Consider the following 27,440-nt stretch of genomic DNA (forward strand, 5'->3'; position numbering starts at 1 on the left):
AAATAAAAATCAAGAATATAATATTCCTTCCACTTTTTGTGGGGATCATAGTCACAGAACCTCCACAAAAGTGGAAAACCCGCCATTAAAACATTATTTTTATCTGAGATAAAACTCGCTAGAAATCACCAGGTCCTCCAGGAGTTCTGTCTAGATACAGCTAGATAGTGTAGTGGTTCCCAGCCTGTGGTCTGTGGACCACCAGTGGTCCTCAAGAACAAAAATATGGTCTGCAGCTTCACCATTACTACACCATTGCCTCAAACCAACGTGGCAGTGAGAACGACTGGTTTCACGAAACGCACTTATAGTACCGAGGCAACGGGGATGTCGGGAGGGGAGAGGTTGACTACCCATGAAAGATTACTACTACCACATCAGCTCTATATTATTAAATATGGCTTTCTGTGGGCGAGCAGGTGGAAACTACTGGTTGGCATATATTCTGTATCAGAAACTGGAGCTGATGTGGTCTATTCAATGCAATTTTCTGAATCAGCACCACAAATAACTAAATTGAATCTAAAGTTGACTGAAAACTGATTCGTAACCCATTTTAGTATTAATGTTTGACAGTGGTCTCTGGTCAAAGTAGTACCTGGTCTAGTGGTCCCTGATCAAAAAAAAGATTGGCAACCACTACTCTAATGTGACTCTTCCAGCAGAAATTGACCATAAAGTTGCCTTGATGACCTAGAGTTTTCTATAGAGAACATATTTGTCTGATTTGCAAATAATCAAACCCACAAAAGATAAATGTGAAGGACTGGCTGTAGAATGCTTTCCACCATAAAACAGTTATTACAACAGAGTACACAGGGGTCGTTAAAATTAATTGCTTTGTTCTTCTTAAGCACAGCTTTTATTGAGAATCTTCCAGGATGTGTGGGCGCATCTTATACCCACCTGGGACCATGGAGGGCTGAGCCCCTCGTTTTGGAAACATACCTCTATTTCAAACAAAAATATACTGATAACTTTTGCCAGTAATGTTTCTGAAACCTGTGTGGTAGGCATTTCCCCTGGTCATCTTTTGCAAAAACAAGTTCTCCATGATTCCAGGTTCAAATGAGCGTGCTGCCTCTTCTGAAAATGTCCAGAAAGGGCTAAAAGCTGCAGTGCTTTTGACCATTTTATGCCCATTGCTATGGGAAATACTCTGATTCGGACTAATTCCAGAAACAGGAATAAATCCCATTTGCTGTCATCAACTGGTAATGATACAGAACCCTGTGCTCTTCAGAGCTTGGTTTAACACTGTAATGCCTTGAACTCAACGGCCAGAATGGCTATCAGATGGGGGATTATGAGATTAGAGCTCCAGGAAAGATAGGTATAAAATACACCCCATAATGCAGCACAATCCTGTAATTATACAAGGAAAAGAAATCTTAAGAGCATCAGCAGTTGAATGAACTAGAGACAATGGAAACAGGGGAGGATAGCAATGTACAGTGAATGTTCTATAATTTGAAATTCTTTTAAAATTAAAACTGTCCGACATGAAAGTTTTAAGAAAGACGTTATTACTGTTCATCATTACATAACTCATAGTTTCTACTCTTCCAAAACTGTCCAGAAAAAGGGTTTCTATTAACTGAGTCATGAAACATGAAAGCCGCTTCTCTTCAATAAATAAATCTCTGTTAAAATTGTGTGTAGTAAGAATGAGGAGAGATCAGAACTAGTTGCTTATATCTCACCTGCCATAAGTTACATTTTACTAATTGAGGGGACATTGCTTATTGAAGGGTGAAATGCCATGGAATATAACCTACTGTCAACATCATTCATCAAAAGTCTGAAAAAAGTATACCATAAACCAAAAGCGGTATTTGCTTACTTGCCATTCTGGTAACAAGGGCATTCATTACAACACCATTGCAGATACTTACTGTTATAGATTACTGTAAGAGCAGATTACTTCCCATAAGTGAGCCATGCCACATTCTGCCTGGACAGGTATTAATAAAAATAAAAGAGACACTGCTAGACACTCTTGCTTGCAAATCAAGAAATAGAGTTGGAAGAGACCTCGTGGGCCATCCAGTCCAGCCCCCTGCCAAGAAGCAGGAAAATTGCATTCAAAGCACCCCCGACAGATGGCCATCCAACCTCTGTTTAAAAGCTTCCAAAGAAGGAGCCTCCACCATACTCTGAGGCAGAGTTTTTCATAATGTTCAGGTAGAATCTCCTTTCCTGTATTTTGAAGCCATTGTTTTGCATCCTAGTTTCCAGAGCATCAGAAAACAAGATACCCTTTTACTGGCCTGTGCAGGTATGGTCAGTCCAAAACACCTGGAGGGCCAAAGTTTTCCCATGCCTGACTTACACTGTTTCACAAAATCATTTCTGAAACTCCCTTGCTTTCACAGACGTCATTCGCCTATGAAAGACTCCTTTGTTAACATACGACTTCCTCGTTATCTTGAAAGTCAAATGGACAGTTTTCAAGTCTGGATAGGTGTTAGACAATAGTGAATTAATAACTTGCTGGAATAAAGCCATGGTGTTTGTGAAGAGATACATTTCCCCATTTAAGCAATCTGTTTGGCTTTCATTTGCCTTCCTGCTCCCCAAGATAAAGATCGAAAGGTAGCTCTTTTTTTCTCTTTGTTGATTTGCAGGGCATGTCTGACATGTTCCCCTTTATTCACAGATACTTGCAGCGACTTGAACTCTGAACTGCAACGGGTGCTGACCGGGCTCGAGAATGTCGTCTGTGGGAGGAAGAAGAGCAGCTGCAGTTTGTCTGTGGCAGATGTGGACAGACACATTGAACAACTCACCACTGCCAGCGAACATTGTGATTTAGCCCTAAAGGTCTGGCAACATTCAATCGTCATATTTCTTGACCTTTTGTGGAAAGTGGGATAATATATTCCTGTAGCCATCATTTCATCAGATACCCCAAAATTACCGTAGCCAACACACATTTTGGTGCCTCAAATGTTAGCTCTGTTTCTGGGTATGTTTGACCTACCAATTCCAAAAATGGCTAGTTTTTGAGATACAAAACATAGGCCATCTACCAGTCTTCATCTCCTCACTAATAAGAAATCATGATAACCATATTTAGGAAAATAGAGCTGATGCAGTCTATTCATTGTAATTTTCTGAATCAGTTCTCCAAATAACCCCAGGAACAAGTCTAAAAACCAAGACACCAAGAAAAAAGTATTTTTATTGGGATATGTAATTTTATGATACAAACTGATATAGGTAAGGTACATTTCTTTCACCAAAGGAATATCAGCCACAAGCGTTAAAATAATATTTTTAAAGGGATGAAAATGGGTTGTCTCTTAACTCTCTTTATCACTGCATTGTTCTCTTTATCACTGACTTGAACTGTTGATATTTATTGCTAATGACAATACATAAAAGAAAGACGTGATGGACAGGTAGAGAAACTTCATTAAGTGCAGAAAGGAAGATTCTGCACAGATAGGTTGAAGAGTGGGCTGAAAAACTGGACCTTAAAGAAACTGGAGAATGCAGTGAGCAAAAGAAGCCTGTGGTTGTAGCAGATTGGAAAAAACTCATGCGTCAAACTAGTTTGGATTGGACCTTGTGACAGGTGGAACTACAAGCAAATCATCCTAAAGGCATTTCTATTGTCCGTGTATTTGTCTCTTGATTGTAAATGAGTTTAGAAGTATGTGACATTTTGATCCAGTATGCTATGAAATACCTTGTTGTTGCTATTGTGACAATAGTGGTATGTTCTTTGCAACTATGGATAGTTTAACTGTAATACTGTGGTGTCTGGAAATATTCAATCTGAAACAATTCCATCCTCTTATAAGTAAAAAATAGAATGAAGAACTAGTCTAGTCCTAATAAAGGAATATGTATTTGATTTACATTTTTCATCAACCCTTTACATTTTTCATCAACCCTTGCCACACACATACTTTGCTCTGTGTTTGAGAACAAAAACTAAAGAACTTCATCACACTAGAGAACGAATCCACTTTAAATCCAGTTTCTGCCTCTTGCAGAACTCTGAGCTTTTTAGTTTTGAGAGGCTATAAAAGCTCCTCCCTAAACAACAAACCCCAGAATTCTGCAGAGGCAGCAAAGTGGATTCATTCTGTAGTGCAGGGGTCCTCAAGCTTTTTAAACAGAGGACCAGGTCACAGTTCCTCAAACTGTTGGAGGGCCAGATTATAATTTGAAAAAAAAAAAGAATTCCTATGCACACTGAATGAATTCCTATGCACACTGCACATATCTTATTTGGAGTGCAAAAAAACACTTTAAAACAATACAATAATTAAAATGAAGAACATTTTTAACAAATACAAACTTATTAGTATTTCAGTGGGAAGTGTGAGCCTGCTTTTGGCTAATGAGATAGGATTGTTGTTGTTGTTGTTGTATGCTTTCAGGTTGTTTCAGACTTAGGTTGACCCTGAGCGAGGGCCGGGTAAATGACCTTGGAGGGCCGTATCTGGCCCCCCGGGCCTTAGTTTGAGGACCCCTGCTCTAGTGTGATGAAGTAGATAGATGTGAACATAAATGTATGGAACATCTTGAAGCAGGCACTGGGAAAATGCAGCTCATGGCCATTAACATGCAACATTAAAGGATCAAGGGGATCAAGCCTTCCCAAACTTCTATCTTAAAGAAAAATCAAATAGTTACCCCCCCCCCCCCCCCGCTTCCCGGCCTCCCAAATTACCACAAAAACATGGCCAAATAGGTTGTTTGTCCCCATCCCTCCTCCCCAGCCACCCAGAATTTGCCGATTTTTAGCCAAAATTAAAACTGGAAGTGATACCATGTTGTTCCCAGAATGGCAGAAATGCATCTGCGTGCCTGACCAGGGAAAGTGCAAGGGTGAAAATAAATTTTGCCTCATTATATTCCATTTTGAAGGGTGGATGAACTGGATTCAGAATCCTTTGTGTTGAATCAATTGCATCTTATTTTTTTTCTTGTCATATGTGTTTTTCCTTTCATTTTAAGAAAGGACTGTGGCTCCATTTCTCTCCAAGTCCTACTTCCGAGGACAAGAGCTGCTCTCTATTTCTCCTTTTTGTCCTCCAAAGCCTGTCTGAAACAGACAGTAATCCTCAGTCTATTCCTTAAGGTGTTATGCCACACATTTCTGTTTACTCAGCTCTTAGCAAATACTAGAAATGGACGATTGTGACAAGTAGTGAAAGCTCAGGAAAACCTTTCACGTGTTTCTGTGAACACAAATATCTGAATATGTGCATTTTGCACATAAAAGATGATTCAGATAGATTCTGCTCACATTCTGTAGTTCCCCCATTCCATCTTTTCTTGGCATTTCAAGAATTGCAGAAACACGTTTTTTATCGTGTCAGAAGTGACTTGAGGACAAAACTGCAAGTTGTTTCTGGTGTGAGAGAATTGGCAGTTTACAAGGATGTTGCCCAGGGGAGGCCCGGATGTGTTACCATCCTGCTGGGAGGCTTCTCTCATGTCCCTGCAAGCTAGAGCTGACAGACAGGAGCCCACCCTATCTCGCGGATTCGAACCGGCAACCTTCAGGTCAGCAACCCAACTTTCAGGTCAGCAGTCCAGCCAACACATGGGTTTAACCTGTTGCACCACCACAGCTCTGTGCAGAAACACCATGAAGAAATGCTATCAAAATTATTCACACCCTTTTAACAGTACCATAATACAGGGTTAGTCAAAATGAATAGGCCATATATATATATGTGTATATATATATATGGCCTATTCATTTTGACTAACCCTGTACACTGAGGAATAGTTTATAGTTCACGTTAGCTTTAGGTATCAACCTACTGGCAAAAGTTAGACATAAATTGAATTCTATACTCTGTGCAAGTAAACATTAGCTACTTTACAAATAGGAAAGCCCTTAAATCAGGATACATTGTCAGATTTACTTTCTTGTTTATTTACATTTAGACTAAGCTAAACATTTTCCAGCTGGAGGAGCTCCCTTAATTAAAAAGGGAGGAAAGAGTTGTTAGGCTTGTCATTCCTTTTTCTCTTCCAAAAACAAAAAACAAAATGTCAAAGCAAAAAAATTCCCTGTTGTGGAAGAAGTACCAACAAAAGCAAAATGTTTGCCTTATTACATACCAGTATTATCAATCAGTAAATGTAATGGAGTGTATGCTAGTTTTGCCTCCAAGGCATAGTTATGCAAGGGTGCTTTGTGTGAAATGTTCAGTAAGTATGTTTTTAATGCTTCTTCCTTGAAGTACTATTTCTGGTTAATATTCTTCCATACTTTTCTTCCAGTCTTGATGCTTTAAAAGAGATTGCCAGTACTCCTCTGTTTAGGAAAGATAGTCTGAAATGGTGTATTTTGGTTTCTGATTAGATGCTTCCAGGAAGCCGGAGACTAAGGCCAAAGTCTCATCTATTTATGGAACTGGATATCACTTTAAAAGCAATCCCTTACCAGAAACGGTCTAATAGGCTCAAATGTCTGATGCTAGTATCTGACCTATCGGAGAATTATTCTGAGACTAGATTCACTTCCCAAATGACTTTGAAGTTACATTATAAAAGAGATTATAACCAGTTGCATCATTATGAGGAAGACCTTATTTTCTGCACATGGTACTAAAAATAAGATATTATTTACCCTGTGATCACTTCCCTGGAGAAGGGAGAAATAATGCCGGTATGTGTATTACGGATGTCTCTGTTGTCCTACACCATAAAATCGGGGCTCACAGTGGGGGACCCAAAACCTCCCACTGAGAACTGTGTGTGCTTATGTGCTGCAAAATGCTGCTGCCTGATTGCTTGAAGGAAAATGGCAAACCGGTAGAGAGGGGGAATCAAATAGTATATCGTATTGTTGAAGGCTTTCATGGCCGGAATCACTGGGTTGTTGTGTGTTTTCCATGCTGTATGGCCATGTTCCAGAAGCATTCTCTCCTGACATTTCGCCTGCATCTGTGGCAGGCAGCCTCAGGTTGTGAGGTCTGTTGGAAACTAGGAAAATGTCCAGGGTGGGAGAAAGAACTCTTGTCTGTTTGAGGTATGTGTGAATGTTTCAATTGCCCACCTTGATTAGCATTTAGTGACCTAGCTTTTTTAAAGGTCTGGCTTCTTACTGCCTGAGGAAATCCATTGTTGGGAGGCGGCCATGATTGTTTCTTGTCTGGAATTCCCCTGTTTTTGAGAGTTGTTCTTTATTTACTGTTTTGATTTTAGAGTATATCATATATCCATCCAAAGCAGCACTCTCCACTTTGTTTATTGCTCACCCCCTGTCTACTTTAGTCCCCACAGTAGGAAAATAATTCCCTGTTTAGCATGGTTACATGAATTGTTTTGAACATGAATTTGGATATTTTTAACCATTTTAAATTACATTGATTAATTGTGGGTGTTTCTGCAAGCCATTTTGTGTTGATATTTGTGTTCTAGACAAGCTATCACAATTCTCTTGGGCTTTTCTGTATGTTTCATTTCTTGTTAAAAAAAAAAAGAGAGAGAGAATGCTAGTGCCATACATTTCTTACTTGTCTCAAGAGGTTTTTGTTTTATTCTCTTTTTGGTTACACTTCAGAAATTATATTCACTCATGCATCCAGAATCATGAAACCTTTGTGACATTTACTGAATGTAAAAGAGATCTAATAGTGCAGTTTCTGTTTTCATCTTTTATAATACATTTTTGGCTAGATATTGTATGTGATGGGAAATCTTAGAAAGGAAACTAGGACTCAGTATAATTTAAAATAGTCTTAGCACTGTGTGTTGAACAAAATGTGGGATTTATTTATTTATCGTATCAGAAGCAAACCAAGGGTACAGTTGAAAATGTATTTTAAAAACACAAAGTTCAAACACTTGGCATTATATTAAATGTCCTTTGACCAGAAGCTGGCCACATGGTGTGCCTCCAGTGTTGCTATAAGGAGGTCCTCCATTGTGCATGTGGCAGGGCTCAGGCTGCATTGTAATGGGTAGCCTATTGTTTGCTCTTCTCCACACTTGTGTGTCGTGGACTCCACTTCGTGGCCCCATTTCTTAAGGTTGGCTCTGCATCTCGTGGTGCCAGAACGCAGTCTATTCGGCGCCTTCCAAGTCGCCCAGTCTTTCTGTGTGCCCGGAGGGAGTTTCTCATTCAGTATCAGCCATGGATTGAGGTGCTGGGTTTTAGCTTGCCACTTTTGGACTCTCGCTTGCTGAGGTGTTCCTGCGAGTGTCTCTGTAGATCTTAGGAAGCTGTTTCTTGATTGTGGGATAAAAATATTTCAAACATGTGGTGGGCGTGCAACAAAGTAAATAACTACTGAAAACAGATTCATGTATATGTAGAAAAGATGTTAAACACAAATTTCAAAATGACACCACAGATTTCCCTTTTGAACATGCCTGATGAAGAGCTAGAAAGTAAATTTGGAAAAAAAAATGTTTCACATGTCAGTGGCAGCTCGAATAGTATATGCTAGATATTGGAAAACCCCAGAGATACCTCCCTTAGAAGAATGGGAAAAATACACTGCAGATTTGCTGATAATGGATAAAATAACAGTACTATTAAAAGGAGAACTATTAGAGAACTTTGTTAATGAATAGCAACCACTAATTTAACATCTCAATGTAAAATTAAACTAAAAATGTGTCAGCTCACGACGGCTAGGCTCAATGAAGACAGGAGACTTGCATCATGTCAATCAAAGAACTTTACTATCAGATACTGCAACACAGAAAAGCCGGAATTGCTGGATGGCTGCAGGCCACCTCTTATATACCCTCCTACACATTTGAAACATACATTCCCGCCAACCACCAAACTCCCGCCAAAGCTTCCCGCCACCAAGCAAACCGCTGTACTCCAAGGCCACCACCTGCAGGGTCGTTATCAGCTAGGAGTGTCAGGAGTCTAGTTTTCGGCGCCGAAATCAGGGCTACGGAAACTGGATCCTGACATGACGTCCTCCTCCTCTTCTTCCTCCTGAAAGGGAAACGGAACATACATCTAATCGTTTTCCGGGTCGAGGGGCCCCAGGTATTTTTTTAACAGTCCGCAGTGGAATACCGGGTGTATTTTTCCCAAATCCTTCGGTAGCTTCAGTCTATATGTGACCTCGTTTATTTTATTAATGATTCGGAATGGGCCTATATATCGTGGCGTGAGTTTCTTCGATGGTGTGTTAAGTTTGATGTTTTTTGTGGACAGCCATACCAATCCTCCTTCTTCTAGTTTGTCTCCCTCCCTCCTCTTGTGATCTGCGAACAGCTTATGTTGTTTTTGTGCTTCTCGTAATGCTTTCACTACCTTTTCCCAGTTATCTCTCATTTGCTGGGCCCAATCCTCCCCTCTTTCTTGTTCTCCCTCCGGCCATTCTGGGAGTCTAGGAAGGGGGGCTACTTCTTGGCCATAAATTATTTTGAAGGGTGACTCCTGGGTTGTGGAATGTGGGGCTGAATTGTATGCTAGCTCTGCGAAGGGGAGGATATCTACCCAGTTGGTTTGCTGTTGGTTTACGTATGTTCTGAGGAATGTCCCGAGAGTTTGTTGAGTGCGTTCTACCCCCCCGTTCGTCATGGGATGGAAAGCCGAGCTCAATGTCCTCTCAGCTCCTAGCAACCTCATGAACTCTTTCCAAAATCTCGCAGTAAATTGGACTCCCCTGTCACTAATGACTTGGTCCGGACATCCATGTAACTTGTAAATGTGTTTAACAAACAATTCCGCTAGTTTTTCCGCGGAAGGAAGTTTTGGGAGTGCAATAAAATGTACATTTTTTGAGAATAGATCTAGGACGGTCCAAATGTAACGTTGCCCCTTACTTGGTGGAAGTTCCCCAACAAAATCAAACGCAATCGAACTCCACGGTCTCGTAGGCTCGGTTACTTTTTGCAAAAGGCCTATGGGTTTCTGTGTGGGGGCTTTGCTCTTAGCGCACGTCTCGCAGTGTGAGACATATGATTTAGTGTTACTCCTCATTCCAGGCCACCAACATTGCCTTGCCAGCAATTTTGTTGTTTTGGTGACCCCAAAATGGCCTGCACTTTTATTATCATGACATCTCTTTAACATTTCCCCCCTCAACGATTCCGGAATGTACAGTTTTCTATTCACAAACACCAGTCCACCCTTCCATTCCACCTTTTTCTCATTATCTTTTAACCATTCGTCCTTTCTATAGGCTTGTTTCAATTCTTCTTCCCAACTCTCTCCCCCTCCACCTTCTACTCCCACTATCTCTCGATTGCGCTCAGCTTGGGCTCTAGTTACTACGGCCATGTTCCCCCTTTGGACCGATATGAGGCTCTCAGCGGCTCGCTCTCTTCCTCCCTCCTGTCGGGGCATACGTGACAGTGTGTCCGCGAGGACATTCCTTTTCCCTTGATGAAATTTTAATTCAAATTGGAAACGTGAGAAGTATTGAGCCCATCTGATTTGTTTGGCTGACAATTTACGGGGAGATGTAAGATACTGGAGGTTTCTGTGATCAGTCCAAACTTCAAATGGGGTGCCGCTCCCTTCTAGCAAGTGTCTCCAACACTCTAATGCTTTCATGATGGCCAGTGCTTCTTTCTCCCAGATAGGCCAATTTCTTTCTGTTTCGGTAAACTTTTTGGATAGGAACCCACAAGGTCTTAAGGTTCCTTCAGAGTCTCTTTGCATGAGCGCTGCCCCGTATGCCCAATCTGAGGCGTCGCAATGGAGTATGAATTGTTTGGCCATATCTGGGTGGGTTAAAAGTGGTTCCTCAGTGAATCGCTGCTTAAGTTGGTCGAATGCTTTTTGACATTCGTCTGACCACACTAATTTTGCCCCCGGGGATCGTGTCTTGGCTGTTTCCCCCTTCCCTTTTGTTTTGAGTAGTTCTGTAAGGGGTAATGTCAGCTGGGCAAAATCTTTTATGAATGACCTATAGAAATTTGCGAATCCCAGGAATGACTGCAACTGTTTTCGTGTGGTAGGTGGCTCCCAGACCCTCACATCCTCTACTTTCGTAGGGTCCATCGCAATACCTTTGTGGGATATTCTGTATCCCAAGAAATCAATCTGCCTCTTATTAAATTCGCATTTGGCTAGTTTGGCGAACAATTTTGCCTCCCTTAGCCTTTGTAATACATCTCTCACCAACTGACAATGTTCCGATTCATTCTTACTAAAAATTATTACGTCATCAATAAAACAAAACACACCCCGGTACAACAAGGGGTGTAGCACTTCATTTATCATCTGCATGAATGCCCCTCCCCCGCCTTTTAGCCCGTAGGGACACACGGAAAATTGAAATAATCCCATTGCGGAAGAAAAAGCCGTCTTCCATTTGTCCTCTGGCTTGATTCTGATTTTGTGGTAAGCCTCCACCAAGTCCAGTTTTGTAAATATCCTCCCTTCCGACAGTCTGGATAGTAGGTCTTTGGTTAATGGTAAAGGGTAACAAGTTGTAGTGCTCACCGCATTCAACCCTCTATAATCTACACACAAGCGCAATGACCCATCCTTCTTCCGTCTAAATAGTACGGGGGCTCCGAGAGGGGAGTCCGAAGGTTCAATGAACCCTCGCGCTAGATTCTTGTCTATGTATTGTTTCAGTTCCTCCATTTCCCTGGCCGACATTGGGTATATTTTTGCTTTTGGAAGCGTTGCACCTTTATTAATCTCAATTTTAACCTCAACCCTTCTTTTAGGGGGTAGTTTGTCGGCCTCCTTTTCATCAAAGACATCGGCAAAGTCTCTATATTGTGGTGGAATGTTTTGTACCCATTCTTCTGGTGTGTTTTCCTCACATCTGCCACCCATCTTTGGTTGTGAGAAGCTTAGGCTCCTCTCCTCCCAATTTACTTGGGGGTTTGCTCCTTGTAGCCATGGCATTCCCAAGATTACATGGTAGGTTGCTAATGGGGCCACCACAAATGCCACTTCGCCTTCCCAGTCGCCTACTTTGCACTTCACTCCTCCGACCTCATATTTAGCTGGGGCTCCGGAAGCCACCGACCCATCTAATTGGGTAAATGCTATGGGGGTTTGCAAAGCTATGGTCTTACATTTTAGCTCTTCGGCTAGTTCAGGGGTCATGATATTTCTAGAACATCCGCAGTCTATGAAAGCTTTGCAACCGGCCCATTTATCTAACCCCTCTAGTCTTATGGGGAAAATGAGCATTCCATTGCTTTGACTCACCAAAGTTCCCTTAAGGCTCTCAGGCAGGGAGCATTCCTCTGCTTTCCTCCCAGCCACTGGTTTTGGTATCGGCCGTGAGAGATCCCCTCCCTTCCGCTGCCAGCATGCAGAGGCTCGGTGGCCGAAACGGCCGCAGACATAACATCCGGTTTGTCGGCTTTTCTCTCTGCTCGCTGGCTCCTTCTTTGGCGGCTCTCCAGATGGCTTCCTGTCCTCTCTCCTCTGCGGTCTGGATGTTATGGTAGTTCCTCGGTGTCGCTCGATTTGGCTCAACGTTGTCTCCACTCGTCCGGCTAGTTGGATCCAGCCCTGGATCGTCCCTGGATCGTCGCGATGCAGAGCCCATGTCAGCAGCTCCTTCCTCAGACCTTCCTTGAAGATCTCCACTTTAGTCTGGGCAGACCAATCCGGGACCCGTTCAGCCAGCATCTGGAATTCCTCAGCGAATTCCGATACGCTCCTCTGCCCTTGTGTAATCGTTCTCAGCTTGTCTCTTGCTTTGATGCGTTCAAGGGGGTCTCGGAAGCGTGCCTCTAGTGCAGCCAGGAATGCTCTCACCGACCCTAGGCATGGATCGTGTCGAGCGTGCAGTTGCACGTACCAGCTTGCTGCGCCTCCCCTCAATGCTGCTCCTACAATTCTCACTCGGCTGGCCTCCGACCTGAAGGTATGTGCATTATCTTCCAAATACCCTCTTACCAGTGTCAGGAAGAAGTCAAGGTCTTCAGGCTTCCCTCCGAATTCGGCACGTAGATCCTCCCTCCTCTGTTGTAAAGGCTGGAACTGCATTCCTTGTGTGCCTGCTTGCATCATTCCTACTGGGGGTGCGGGCTGCCTCTATTCGCCCTGCTCCGCGTCCTGCTCCGGTTCCCATGGGAAGGGGTTGCGGGGTTATCATCACTCCCCGGGACGGACCGTCTCCCCCTTCATTCGGTGCCGCTTGGGTCTTGCGTCTCGCTCCCAGGATCTGGTTGCTCCCTGTACTGGTATCCCACGGGGATTCCGTGTGGGGTGGTTGTTCCTCCAGCAGAGGGGCCAGGCGCTCCATTAGTCGGGACATCACGGATAGCGTGGTTTCCATGGCAGCTACTCTCTCTTCTAGGTATCCCTGCCTCTGGGGAGAGTTAAAGTCCATGTCGCTGCTGCCTCCCCCTGCGGTCTCCCTCACTCGCCTTTGGGTGACTCCGTTAGGGTTAGCGAACGCTGTTGATGAAGCGAGTGCAGTCACTCTTTCGAGTTCTGCTTCAGCCTCACCCAGAAGCGATGTTGGTTTTCCTCCCATCGCCCCGAGGACGGTGTCTTCTTCCTCCTCTGCAGGGGATTCGTTCCCTTCGTCCATCATATCACCTCACTGCGGTTGCAGGACGGTGCCAGGAATTCCGGCTTAATGTCAGCTCACGACGGCTAGGCTCAATGAAGACAGGAGACTTGCATCATGTCAATCAAAGAACTTTACTATCAGATACTGCAACACAGAAAAGCCGGAATTGCTGGATGGCTGCAGGCCACCTCTTATATACCCTCCTACACATTTGAAACATACATTCCCGCCAACCACCAAACTCCCGCCAAAGCTTCCCGCCACCAAGCAAACCGCTGTACTCCAAGGCCACCACCTGCAGGGTCGTTATCAGCTAGGAGTGTCAGGAGTCTAGTTTTCGGCGCCGAAATCAGGGCTACGGAAACTGGATCCTGACAAAAATGTATATAGAGAATCCTATAAGACTGTAGACAAAGAGGAAGCAGATATTAAGTTAGAGCCTGTGATGCCTTTATATGTACTATTTAAATAGAAAACTCTGAACCCTTAAAGAAAATATATTATCTGAGAAATAATTATGGAACAGTAGTGGAAAGCAGTGTACTGTACACAACAAACACTTACAAATGTATGTCTATTTGAGTAAATAAATCTAAAAAATAAAAATAAAAAATACTTCAGACAATTTCCCAAACCATGCAGTTCAGGGTATGGAATTCATATTCCAACACACCCGGAAACGGAATCAGGATAAATGAACAAATTCATAAAGCAATTCACAAACAATTCTGCAAATACAATGGTGTTTACCACCATTTGAAGAGGAGACATGCTCAAATTAATGAGGATTGTCTGTCTCCCTCTTCTCCCTACCACAGGCACATACAAGCTCTGACATCTCTCTCCACCTCCTCCTCCTCCTCCTTTCAAAGTCCATGCTTGAAATTACAGGGGACACATTGATGTTCACTCCACTGGAAAAAAGTGTGATTTTGATTACAGAAATTGCTGTTGTATATGTTTCAAGTGGTGCATTCTACTGTTTCATGAGGGAAACCTAGATATGTAGGATACCAAGGAAGAGTTGTATTGGAGAAATTGTCTCTTTGAAGAGATATAACAACTGAGCTTTGGGAGCATAATGGAATTGTTTGTGTAGAGATGTTATAGGTTGTACCAATTAAGGTAGAAATAGGTAAGAAAGGAAGTGCCAATTTAGCTTAGTTGTTCCCATGCCTAATCTGCTCATGCATAAAGGGGGAATGGGGAATGAACATGAATCTTCTCCTTCTCAGCAGCTTCAAGTACTGAAAGTAAGCTTGGCTTATGAAACAAAATGCTTCAAGTGGCAAAGGACAAAGACAAAAATATAGGAAGATTTTGAAAAATAACCCAGATTTACCTGAAAAAAATAGCCCAGATTTACCACATACATCTAATAATTAAAAGTTGAACCATCTTAACTTGATATGCAGATCAGCTGTTAATAAATAACACGCCTCCCAGGTCATATCTAAATTGCCTCTACTTCCTAATGCCGTGACCCCTTAATACAGTTCTTCATATTGTGATGACCCCTAACCATAAAATTATTTTCGTTTCTACTTCATAACTGTAATTTTGCTACTGTTATGAATCATAATGTAAATATCTGATATGTAGGATGTTTTTTCATTCACTGCACCAAATTTGGCACAAATACCCGATACACCCAAATTTGAATATTGGGTGGGGTGGGGGTTGATTTTGTCATTTGGGAGTTGTAGTTGCTGGAATTTATAGTTAACCTACAATCAAAGAGTACTCTGAACCCAGCCCACAATGAATCTGCACCAAACTTGGCACACTACCTGCATGGCCAACATTGAATGCTGGTGGGGTTGGGGGGCTGTTTTTGAATTCTATAGTTCACCAAAGAGATCTTCAGCCTTCTCTGCCAAAAGGGTTCCTAAGGCTATCAGAAATACATGTTTTCTGATGGTCTTTGGTGACCCCTCTGAACCCACCTCCCCTTGCAACCCCTCCCCCAGGGGTCCCAACCCCCAGATTGAGAAACATTGCTGTAAAACAAGGCTGAGGAATTCGTGACTTTCAAGAAAATGTTGGACTGCAACCTCTATAGTTCCTAACTACTGCCTATGCTGACTGAGACTGATGGGCACTTGATGACATCTGGAGAGCCAGAAGCCCCCACTCCATCCTAAAACAATCACAACCTCTATCAGTTGACACCAAATTTTGCCCTCATTTGTCAAGAACTAGAATTATGCCCAGATCCTTCTCAAAATGATTGCTATTATGTCTTTTGGGAAATGACTGGGAGATTTTTTTTCTAGTTTGAAACTTTGGAACATTCTTGCATGCATTTAAAAGTGTAAGTGAGACACACCTTTCGATCACAGCCCTACCAGCCAACAAATTAAATGTTTATGTTAATAGGAAGCAGCTTCCCTGGATAAGAGTGACTTTGGTTTTGCTTAATTAGTTCATGAAAGTGGTCTATTTTGTATATCGATTGATTAAGTAGAGTGCACTCTGCTGCCCATTTTAGAATTTAATTAGTATGTTTGATGTACTATAATGCCTGGTGAGCAAATGTGCTTTATTAATGCCAGTGGCTTATTGTTGCATATGTTGGTGTAACAAGATATAAATGGGAAAAAATGTAATGCTAGTATTCCTTTTTAATGATTGTACTTTGTTTCTTTTAACTGAAGTTTGAAACTCAGTCTGATTTGGGTTCAAATATGCCCTGGGGAAACTATTAAAAATAAAACACTTGAGGAAAGGTGTGATCCATGACATCATTGGGGAGCAGGAAGAGATGCCTTTAATGAGGATGTCCATTTTCAAGTGAAATAATCGGGTTGAAAAGCAGTCATTTGTGTCAACAATAAGTCTCAGTGAAAGGTACCTAATACCTACAAGAAATGTGTGTGATTTCAAATAAGTGTCATCACCTTTTTCACACATTAAGCAACTGCAGCTTTCTAATAATTATGTGACTATAACATTATGGTTATCATGAATTGTGAATTAAACATAGTACAATAAGAGGAAATCTTACAGAAAATGCTGCCATAGCATGTATTATTCAAGGTTCATATATACAAATTGCTACATTTCACAATGACAGATTGAGTACAGTACACCTACATGAAATACATTATTACATGTATTTGTGTTATTGTGTTGAACCACAAAGATAAAGCCTGCAATCCTCTTGGGTGGCATTAACTACTCTGGCAGAGAAAGCAGCAGTGATATATGGAAAAAAGCATAGAAAGTCATCTCTGTTGAGACAAAAGTGTCCTAGTGGTCCAAAACTGCTTAGGAGGCAGCAAGGCAGTGTTTTCTTCTTTCCTTCCACTGGCGCTGAACATTGATCCAGAAAGTGCCTTAGTTTTGAGTAACATTCTGTGCTAAGAACACAAATCAGAAAGAGGATTCCAGTTTGCACCTGTCCCTTTGAATGGGAGGTGGTGGTGGTGTTATTTATTTTTAATAGTTTTGGGTCTGTCCCTCTTGACTGTCCCATGCAAGTTTCATATGTTTCTAGACCAGGCATGAGCAAACTAAGGCTCTCGGCTGGACATGACCCTCTGGGCGCCTATGTCTGGCCCTCCTAATTTTACGTGTACTCTGGCCAAGGACAGGAGAGGAAGGCACACGGTGGCTGGGAGTCCTCCGAAGCGCTCTCAGCCACCATGTGTCTCACCCTCCTCCTGACATAAGAAAGGGCAAGCAGCCCAATACTTATGCCAGGAGGATGGCCTGAAGATAACCCGTCCTGCCCCACCCTCTCCTGGGCCCACCCCGCCCCCTCCTGGGGCTACCCCCCCCTCCAGGTCCAGGCCTGTTAGCTGGGCCTACAATGCGGTCCCAGGGCAATTTTTTTTGTCTATGCCTCTTCTAGTACTATAGGCATCAGACTGTCCATAGATGCCTTTGGATTAGTTAACAACAATATCAATTGGTTTTTTTCCCTAAACAATATATGAATATCAGGCAGCATTCACTACATTTCTTTGTGTGTTCATGTGCATTCTTTGTTTTCAATTTTTTTTTGTATTTTCACAACAAATTAATAATAAAAGCTAACAAATACAGGCACTAAAATAAGAAATCAGTTAAAAAAACTCATAATAAACAATTGACTTTTCCCCTCCTCAGGCTATTTACATGTACATCTTGTTCTAATTAATTGAATTTCAGCTTCTGCTAAATATGACCCAATATATTTAAAATTATGCATATCCATGAATAATATTAATATCAACAATTTATCCCTTTTAATTTACATTCACATTCATTTACTTTATTTCTAAAGACATACCATCATTGGCTACTATTTATTTGGAAGAATATGTGGAGAACATCTGATCCCAAGTGTTCACCTCATTTTTACTTTTATTATAAACAATTACCTCAAAATTCAGTTTATGGTCTGACCTTACTGTATATCTGAAGGAAGAATCATCATTTTCTTTGGCACATAACTTACATAAGTAAGACCTCCTTGAAAACACAGAATGATGTTGTTCACATTTCTACGTTGTGGACAAGGAAGTTGGATTTGTTTATCATTGAGCCAGCTAGAGTCAGGTTTTTCTTAACTGATTGCTAAGAGTTTATTAGTTCATGTTTTTTGGTCAGAAGCCTGTAGATATGTTTTTCAGTGGCTGTACAGCCTCAGTTTTGACTATTAACTGTTTAAAGGCTATCTGAGGGCAACCCTCAAAAAGACCACTTGCCCAATGCATACTGTAAACAGTTCTTTGTGTGACATTTGCAATTTGATCTGGCCACCTAACAAGATGTAAGTCCGGGTTTCATAACAGTATTAGCAAAACACAAACTTAGAAGTAACCAATGAAAAGCTAGTTTTGTTGGCTTACAAGAACATTTTGTTTGTATCCTTTATGTTTGTAAAGGGGCTTTGTAAATCAGCTGAGACAGTCAGTCTCTTTCAACCTGGCCTACCAGGTAAAATGTAAAATGTGAATGGAGAGCCATATCCACTGTATTGAACTTACTGTATGAAAGGAGGCATTTATTTATTTATTTATTCATTCATTCATTCATTTACAGTATTTATATTCCGCCCTTCTCACCCTGCAGGGGACTCAGGACAGATCACAATGCACATATACATGGCAAACATTCAATGCCGTAGACGCACAACATATATAGACAGAGACACAGAGGCCATTTAACTTTCCACTTTCATGAGGGTATGCCTTTTGAATTCCGGCCACCGGGGGAGCTGTTGCTTCACCATCCACTTGTGACACCAATGGACTACTTCCTCATTCTTTTGCACACTGCTGGAGAGTTTTATGGCATCGTAAATTAGTTACATTAGCCTCCCCGCATAAGCGGTACCTAAATTTCCTACTTGATGCAACTGTCTTTTGGGCGCAAAGGTCGACAGCAAGCTAGACAAATGGCCGGAAGCTCACTCCGACCTGGGCTGGCTTCAAACTCATGACCTCTCGGTCAGGCATAAAGATATATAATATAAATATAATTGAGGTTTTAGAATACTAATTAAAAAGCTTCACGATATTTTTCGGCTCTGCTGGCATCCATTTGATACCAATTGACAAATGGTGCTATATCTGTAGCCTTTCATACAAGAAATTGCTTCTATGACATTGAAACAGATGAATTAAAATGGGTCAATGTGTGTGCTATTATTAAGATTGTGAGTATTTCTTTCTCTGTTGCAGACAGTCGAGGAGATTGAAGGTGTCTTGGGACAGGACCTGTACCCAAATCTGGCAGAAGAGCGATCTCGATGGGAGAAGGAGCTGGCAGGTTTGAGGGAAGAGAACGAGAGCTTGACGGCAATGCTGTGTAGCAAGGAGGAGGAACTAAATAGGACCAAGGCTACCATGAATGCGATCCGGGAAGAACGAGACAGGTTACGTAGAAGGGTGAGCGCACAAAGTTTTGGAGAAATGCAACTGCCAGAAAATTTGCCCCATTTTGTAGGCCACATTCAACTCACTCTCAGCTTTTTCTCTGATTTGCTACCCTTCTACTCTATGGATTCTTGTGGTGGCTTCTTTCATCAGCCTCACCAATCCTCCTATTAATGGGCCTATTCTGAGCTTTCATGGGACCATCTTGTCTACATATACAGCTCGTCATAACTGGGGAGGCTTGATACCTGCCTTGTCTTTTCTTGTGCACCCAAGACACCACCTAGTTACCCTTTATGAACATTTCAGATATGGAACATCTAAGATATATCAGATAAAAATGGGAGCTCATACATAAACATGTCAGGAGATAAAGCAGATACTCCCCTAGTGTATAGTCCAGTTTGTATCCCCTTCCCTCCCTGCAACTTGCAACAAAGGAAGCCTTTGATAGGTTTCTTTTCCAATTTTAATTCATGGTTTAGTTAGAAGAAGAATTAGCTTCTTTTTATTTTTAAATGGGAATAATTTTCTTGAACTGATTATTTAATGATTTGCATGTGTCTGTTTCTGGTTCTGGTTCATCTAAAGATATTCACTGGTTATATGGTTATATGGAATTTACAGAAGTAACTGAAATTAGGATCAGATTGATGGCAGAGAAACTAGTATCTCTGGTACAGATTGAATAGGTGAGGGACGGTAGGAAATGCTGCTTTTGGCTTCAAATGTGTGTGTTACTTTCCACAGAAACATTGTTTTGCATGTAAATGGGAACTGAGTGAAGAGAGCTGAATTGCCAGTGCATTTTAATAACTTTCACTGTTGTTTGAACAGCCTTTCTCTCTTTTATGTTTGTTTCTTTATGACATTAGAGTTTGCTGTTTGTTATTTCCATTTTTCTATTATTCAGCTATACCGAGTATCTTGTTCAGCAAAGCTTCTGTCCAGCATAGTATAATATGAGTATTCAGCTACTGAAACAGATTGCATGTGTAATCTGCTATGTTGTATAATTAGATCATCAGAGCTGAAACCTTTTTAAAAATGCACAGTAGTTGTATGAATGTGTGTGAATATCCATCTGTCATCACCGCACCCGGGGAAAGATTCCACTTGGAAGGGTCCCAGATGCTACATCACCGCCATCTCCAATGGCCAAAAACCCAGAGCCTGTTCTTGCATCCTTCCTTTCTTTATCAGGAAGAGGCTAAATTTTCGGTGTTACGTCAAATACTCTGGCAGAACCCAAACTCTTTCCTTGATTTTCCTCCAGTACCTTAACTCTGTCCCTAAGCATTGTAAACCCACAAAGTTCTTCCTTCTTTCATCTATTCCTATTGCTGCAGTGTTTTGTATAGTGTAGTAATTTTGGAAATAAAGAGAAAACATTTTAAATATAACCACAAGCATTTATTTTGGTACAGGAAAATATTGGATTCACAACTAAAATGATGAATGAAATCTTTCATTTTTGAACTTAAAATAATTAAGAACAACAATGTATTATGGTCCGAAGATCCTTATTATTAAAATAGTTTTTAAATTGGGCTTTATGTCTGACAACTGAATACATAAACCTAGGGCAGTATTCATCGCACATTTAAATTTATTTTTGATGTAAGCATTACTTGAAAAGCCTGATTTACTTTGGTAGGTGGAATCCAAATCGAGCATTGCTCAGATACCCTGTTTGGCTGTTGACGGCTATATATCTATCAGTCCTATCCAAAAGTCATTCAGTGTCAGAGATTCATGTTTTGTTTTTATAGTGGATGTACACTGGATTTCAATATAATCTTCATACTTTGGGAAAGACTTGAAAAAATTTTAAGATTTTTCACAGAACTCCTACAATCCTTTTGCAGAACGCTAGGGTTCTGCAGAACACAGTTTGGGAACCTCTGTTCTAAGTTCAGTAGAATGTTTCTACTGCATCTATAGTGGGACTTCCATGTGTTTTCCTTTCTTCTTATTCAAACTTCTTCAAGGAACCTTTAGTCCCACTTATCCCTGATTGCTATGTTACCCATTAAGCTGGCGATGCGGTAATCATTGTCTTTTTAATTTTTTTATTTAATTACTAAAACACCTGTCTATCATAGCAAGAGAACAGGAGAAGGTAGCATAGGAGATTCAGGGCCAGTCCAGACAGCACCTTTGTCCCAGGAGCTCCCACTTCAAAATAGAGGGTGGCCAAACAACTTCTCCTGAAAATGCAGGAGCAATTGCTACAAAGTACAAGAAACGCGAGACTTTCTGGTGCGAAAATATCCCAGTTCAGGCCAGAAATGTGGATATTCAAATCTCAGTATGTCCCTACACTCAGAAAATACAGGATTTTTTATGTTGGTTTGTTCCCAGGTTATACATGTCGGTTTTTGCTTGGTTGAATCCTAAAAACATGGCAGCAGTTGACTAGAGGGTGAAAACTTATCCAGGCAAGAGAAACTTCATCCTCCACACAGTTAATGAAGTTTGTGACACACAAACAAAGGTTTTGCATGTCATCAACTTTCCCCTTGCTTTTATGATAAAAGCAATCAGGAACAGACATGTATAATCCAGGAACATCACCCCGTAGTTCCCAAGAACAAGTATAGATGGCCATATAGCCTCCATAACCCAAGACTGCAACTTATAGACTGATTTGCATATTCGCATCTTAAGTTTTTTTTTAAAAGAACTGCCAAAATTTCTGGTGTACATCCCGTGGCGTCCATCTTGAGGGCTGCAAAATCCCAGAACAAAGCAAGTGTGGACGACGGAGGCAGAAATCCCAACGGGTCTGTATGTGGACCTCTTGTCAGAACCAGGATTTTTTTGCCCCTGACTAAAACTCAGAATTTGGTGATGTCTGGAAGTACCCACAGTATCTTCATGAGCAGCAAATGCTTTACCATCTGGAAATAAAATTGCAATTTGTTATAGTATACAGAAGTATCAGATCACACATTATCTTTTTATTAAGGGAGTCAGGTAAAGAAAGCAACTTTGTAATTACTTCTGTAATGCTGATTGTCTTGTATTCATAAATGCTCATATATTTTGGGGCTCCACAATCATGATGCATAATTGCAGCAAACTTAATCAAGAAGGTGTCTGATGTTGAACGAATTGTGCTTAACCACATTAGAATGGCAACTTTCACAAATATAATCAGAGAAAGTGCTATTGTTTGGTAACTGGAAAGAACAAGGATTGCCTTCTAAAGGTTGTGTTTGGCCTCCTTTTGTATCAGCTTTGCAACTATTTACAGAAGTTTATTAAAGTTTTGTAGATAGATTTCGAATAATTTAAAAAAGCAGAAATAGTAGATCCCAGTAGTTTCTTTCTTTTCTAATACAATCCTAAAAAGAACACTCTTCCCTGGTATCCAGACGGACATGTTCTGTTCTGTTATTACAGTCTACCTAAGTCAATGGTTCCCAACCTTTTTTTGATCAGGGACCACTTCACCAGGGACCACTCTCCAACATTAGTACCAAAAGGGTTACCAATAGGTTTTTGGTCAGCTTTAGATTTGGTTTGGCTATTTGGGGTGCTAATTCCAAAAATTGCATTGGATAGACCACATCAGCTTTAGTTTCTGATACAGAACATATGCCATCCAGTAGGCGCCATCTCCTCGGCCACATAAAACCATATTTAATATGCATCATCACTATAAGAGGGTTTTGTGAGACCACTCATTGCAACGGTGCAATAATGATGAGGCCACGGACTATATTTTAGTTCTTGCAGACCATGGGTGGTCCACGGACCACAAGTTGGGAACCACTGATCTAAGTCATATATTTTGTATCTTGTGATACCACCATAGTTTAGTTATTTAATTATTTACTATATTTATAATCTGCCTTTCTTCCAAAATACAGAGTTTGATGTAACTCACAATAAGGCTGAATAAAAATACTGTTCAAAAGAGAATAAGTTCATTAATTAAATATATGTAATTAATATACAAACACAGGTCAAGGTAATAAATTAACTAGCTAAAATGTTTACTCGGCTGAGCTGTTCTGCATAATCATTCAGCTCCTTTATGCTAGGAAGACCTAACCAGATCAGGCCAAGGAGCTACTGGCAAACCCTCACTACCTCTGAGGATGCTTGCCATAGATGCAGGCGAAACGTCAGGAGAAATGCCTCTAGAACATGGCCATATAGCCCAAAAAAAACCTACAACAACCCAGTGATTCCGGCCATGAAAGCCTTTGACAATACTATTGGCAAATGTTTGTTTTCAGCTTTTGGATCACAACTCTCAGAATATCCCAGTGATTGGTTTGTAGATCCCCTCTAAGATAGATAGGCAATGTCTGGATCAAGGTGGGATCTTTTGGTGGAGATGAAACCTGCATGGTAACTAAAGAAGGAATACCTCATTGACGCTACACATTGGATTGACATGCCAATCAAAGAATAAGTCTCACATTCTTAAATACAGAATTGAATATTGTTCTCTTCCCTTTTCTTTCCTTCACTGTTATTGGAAAATAGTGGGGTCTTATTTTCTAAACAATATGCTAATTTGCTTAACAGCAAGTTTATTTCTCCCCCGAGGAGTCTGTTTATTACAGATGTCCATGTCAGCCGCACTATGTAACAGTGAGCACCAGGGAGCTTATTTGCATTTGTAAAACAGTCAATAGCTGCCACACAAATGAATGTTTCCCTTGACCTACTAAATATTTCATATATGCAACCCAGAACCAAAAGTCACTTCATATTATTTCCCCAGAGAGGCTGAGGAAGGAGACCCTGCTAAAATTTAGTTTTGCCTGTACATGCATGAAATTGGGTAGATAAAAGAAGTTGAGGCTGAACAGATCAATAGGGCTGTTACTTTAGCCCAATGCCTGTAATCAAGCAAAGTGCTCTCAGCGGGGCTTCGGAGCCTTGTTAGGGGTTTAATTAAATTAGATATTTAATGCATCCAGTTAACAGATTGGGCTGCTTTGCAGTGCAATAACTAAGAAATGACATGTGTATGGATTTTTATCTCTTATTGGTCATTAGTAAATGGGGTGATTACTTATTTTTTTGTAGGATGCTCATAATGTAGTCCTGCCTTTTTGCAAAGTAGCCATGAGGGAGGGAGGGCAGTCTGAACACTTGGGAGTTTGTTTACTGTTCTGTAAAGACCTGCTTCTGCTTAAATATACAAACGTACATCTTTGTTTTAGTTCTTTATAACAAACAGAGGAAGTAACATGAAATATATGGCTATGAACAATGTGTGTACCTTGCTTCTTTACATTCACTTCAACTATTTAAAACATCACACATTTTCTCTGTGCCGACATCAAAGACTATTTGTCTGTAAATTTACTGCAGAGTCCAGAGAAATTGCATGACCGTACAGTAGAATCAATGTCAGAATACTCACAGTTATTTTTTCCTGAATTTAAATAAATTTGGTTTCTTGATATTAAGGAAAACTGATTGAGAAGAATAATATAACAGTGAAGATTTAGTGCAGTTTTTACCTGATATTCACACATTCCAAAGTATTTCAGCTATATAAGCTGACCTGAATATAAACCGAGGCATCTAATTTTACTACAAAAAACTGGGAAAACTTATTGACTCGAGTATAAGCCAAGGGTGGGAAATGCAACAGCTACTGATAAATTTCAAAATAAAAATAGATACCAATAAAATTACATTAATTGAGACATCAGTAGGTTAAATGTTTTTAATATTTTCTGTATTTCAAAGAAAAACAGTAAACTAGCTCTGTAAGTGGAAAAGTGGGGTCAACAAAAACAATATGGTATCAACGATAACTTTATAATTATAATAAAACTTCATTTGCATCTCCTCATGGGGACTCAGGCCGGTTTCTAACATAGTACCAGGCAACCATTCATTCAATATATATAAAAAAATTCAGAGCTATGTATAGATCTATAATTATGTATACTAATTTCACATATGCATTCCCCCTTAAATGTTTGCAAATCCACATGACCTTGGAGGTGTCTACGGACAACGCTGGCTCTTCGGCTTAGAAATGGAGATGAGCACCACACTCCAGAGTCAGACATGACTGGACTTAATGTCAGGGGACTACCTTTACCTTTAATCTGAGATAAGCAGATAGGATATATTTTCAATTAATGTTACTTTTTAAAGAATGTTAACTTTTCTTACTTGTTCAGGTTCGTGTAAGTATATTCCTGTTGTTATGTGCCTTCAAGCTTTGACTTACGCTAATCCTATCACAGGGCTTTCCCTGCATAATATGTTCAGTCGCCTAAGTCGCCTAAGGGCTGAGAAAAGCAGTATACAAATAAAGTAAATAAATAATAAATTCAAGGAAGGTTTGCTATTGTTTTCTTCTGAGGTTGAGAGAGGTCAACCTGCCCAAAGTGAGAAATTCATGTTACTGAGCAAAAGTTCGGTCTCCTTAAATCCTAAATTTACACTGTTGCATCATCCCGGTTTCCATGTAAATAAGTAGGAATAGTAATTTGGTTACTCCCATTAAATTATTATCTCAGATTTAATGATTCAGCCTCTGATGTGAGATGACAGGGCAAGCACTTTTACATCAGATGTACCTCAAAGGTTGCACATAAAACACTAGGCTTAAACTGGTCCTTTTAAAGTTGGTGTCATGATGTATTTGAGAGCTCATAGTTTGATTTGACAGATGTTCAGATTGAAAAGAGTAATCTGAGGAAAGATTAAAAGCAATCCAGATTCCCATTAAATTCCAAAGTTAATTTGACCCAAATGTAGCATAGACATGACAGAAAAAAAACCAGTATGTAATAGTTTCTGCCTTATAAACTTCACTCCTGTTTTTTTCTGGAACTCCATTGTCCTCTCTATGCGCATAATTGATGTGTTATATACTTAAAAAGGGAAAGGCTCAAGTGACTGTGGCCTGGTGTATGAGAACTGGACTGGTGTATTCTTCCAACCAAGTCATCCATGAGACATGTGTCCCACATGAATAAATCAGTCCAGGAAGTATATTGACTTCCTATTAGAATTTTTTTTCCCCATTTCTTAAGGGAACAATAATATATTCATCTACTCATGAGGAAATGACAAGAGTGTCCTAAGCTATTTAAATAATAATATTACTATTTGTCAAGGAACTTTAAAATTAATGTTCAGATTGGACTGACATTTTGGATAAAACATGGAATGAGGACTAGGAATATCTGTAATTCTCTTTAATTATGAGAAACTGTAAACTGCTTCAATTTTTTAGTAATTTGTGTGTGGGTGGAGGTTGCAATTATTGCTAGCTTGTTGCTGTAACTTTTGATTCAAACATTTAGCAAGTATATCCAGTCATTCACTGAAAACTAAAATTTAACAGTTTTTTCTAATTGTTTACATAGTATATTTTCATGTCAACTATTTGTGCTATACCTCAAATGACAGTAATGTGAAAGTACTGTTTTACATTACCTTGTATACTGTTGAATATTCATTTTGAGTATTCTTTGCTTAAGAAACCCCTATAAAATTCATGGGGTTGTCTTATGTCGAAAGCCACCTGGAGGACATATCCATACAACACTGCTTATCTTATGGGTTATCTTGCTGGAATGGGGCTAAGGATACTGTTTTAAAGTGGAACTGTTCGGTCTTAGAGAACTGGTTCCAGAATGTGGAGATTGTGAGGTGTCTGTTTGGTCCATAACGTTTGGCATATGCTGTAAGTCTTACAGGATGCTGAAAGGCCATGTTCCCCTCCCACTAATCCCTTTTAAACATCAGTAGGAAAGTACTGAATGAGGCTATCCAGAAATGTGTCTTGAAGTGCCATAAGTACGCTTATCAGACACTCGTGATTGGAATATTACCATTGAAAGGTATAAGCTATTCAAAAGGAATAGAAGTGGCAAAAAAGAGTGGAAGTAGCATTATAATTTTTTTAAAAAATTAATTGGACAAAAATCCATGAAAGTGACCAGCTTTTTTTATCATGCCAGAAGCAACTTGAGAAACTGCAAGTCACTTCGGGTATGAGGGAATTGGCTGTCTGCAGAGACATTGTCCAGAGGATGCCTGGATATGTTATCATTGTGTGGGAGGCTTCTCTGATGTCCAGGTTAGCCAGCTGAACACATTTGAGTAAAATAAGAGAAATCAACAC

General features: G+C 40.5%; 1 protein-coding gene across 3 annotated transcripts in view; it reads left to right on the forward strand.

The window, feature by feature from the left end:
• The window catches only part of MCC (MCC regulator of WNT signaling pathway), a 266,904-nt gene that overhangs the window by 180,851 nt on the left and 58,613 nt on the right, over positions 1–27,440 (forward strand). For all 3 annotated transcript variants that reach the window (XM_060761904.2, XM_060761905.2, XM_060761907.2), the window contains 2 exons: positions 2,660–2,823; positions 19,121–19,327. In XM_060761904.2, the coding sequence (XP_060617887.2) occupies positions 2,660–2,823; positions 19,121–19,327 (371 nt within the window). The remainder of the gene's footprint in view (positions 1–2,659; positions 2,824–19,120; positions 19,328–27,440) is intronic.

Source organism: Anolis sagrei, chromosome 2, assembly GCF_037176765.1.
Source record: "Anolis sagrei isolate rAnoSag1 chromosome 2, rAnoSag1.mat, whole genome shotgun sequence".
Classification (NCBI taxonomy): domain Eukaryota; kingdom Metazoa; phylum Chordata; class Lepidosauria; order Squamata; family Dactyloidae; genus Anolis; species Anolis sagrei.